The sequence below is a fragment of the Sphaeroforma arctica genome, assembly GCF_001186125.1.
Source record: "Sphaeroforma arctica JP610 unplaced genomic scaffold supercont1.2620, whole genome shotgun sequence".
NCBI lineage: Eukaryota > Ichthyosporea > Ichthyophonida > Sphaeroforma > Sphaeroforma arctica.
The window spans coordinates 2,859-3,726 of record NW_014037938.1 but is presented as its reverse complement, the minus strand read 5'-3'; the positions used below and the strand labels follow the sequence as shown (position 1 = coordinate 3,726).

The 868-nt window shown below is 40.9% G+C and overlaps 1 protein-coding gene across 1 annotated transcript in view; it reads right to left on the bottom strand.

The window, feature by feature from the left end:
* Positions 1-28: 28 nt before the first annotated feature.
* The window catches only part of SARC_12819 (hypothetical protein), a gene marked incomplete at its 3' end in the record, with an annotated part of 1,825 nt that continues 985 nt past the window's right edge, over positions 29-868 (bottom strand). The window contains exon 2 of the mRNA XM_014293067.1: positions 29-269. Coding sequence (XP_014148542.1) covers positions 29-269 — 241 coding nt within the window. The remainder of the gene's footprint in view (positions 270-868) is intronic.

The window sequence follows — 868 nt, the reverse complement described above, 5'->3', positions numbered from 1 at the left end:
TATATATATAACATCCATACACGTATACCTTTGAATACCCGCTCCACCAAATTCGGTATATTTTCGCGTTCATGGTATGTAGGGATTACCACCGACACCTGTCGTGGCATTGTAGGTAGATTGGGTTCTGGTGTCGACCAATGGAATAGAATGTTCAGAAAACCATTGCACACAACCACTGCGAGTACCACACAAGCCACTCCTGTGAAGACTGTCAGTATGGCGTGAGCGAAGGACGCATCCCCTGAGGTTAGTTTGTAGTATTCAAGCTGCGGGGAGAGGTAGGGATAAGAGGAGTACATGGGGGTAGGTATAGTGATGAGAAGTGTGGTGCTTGCACAGGCGGGCAAGAGAGAAGAGGAGAATACATGTAGAGTAATATACATACATACACACACACACACACAGACACAGGCACAGACACACGAAAGACACATACATACACTCATACAGACACACAGACACAGACACACACATACACACATATATATATATACAATATAGTTAGATATCCCAGAAAGTCAGTCAATACTGCGTGTGCGGACGCTCTGAGGTCAGCTTGTAGTATTGCAAGGAAAACTGTAGTGATTGTGGCCAAAGATACGGAACAGTAGGCATAAGTGCGATACAACACATAGTATATTGAAAAGATAGAGATATTATGTATCTAATAATAGATACATTCATCGATTACACGACGCTATCGTCCTCATTAATGATATGTTCATTCTATGTATATATACATACACATAAAAGAAGAATGTGGAATTGATTAACAACGTAACAGCGAAGATCGCATCTCGTTTGGCAAGGACTTTCATGGCTATGAACAGGCTATTTTACTTATCTGATGAAATTAAAAATTGTA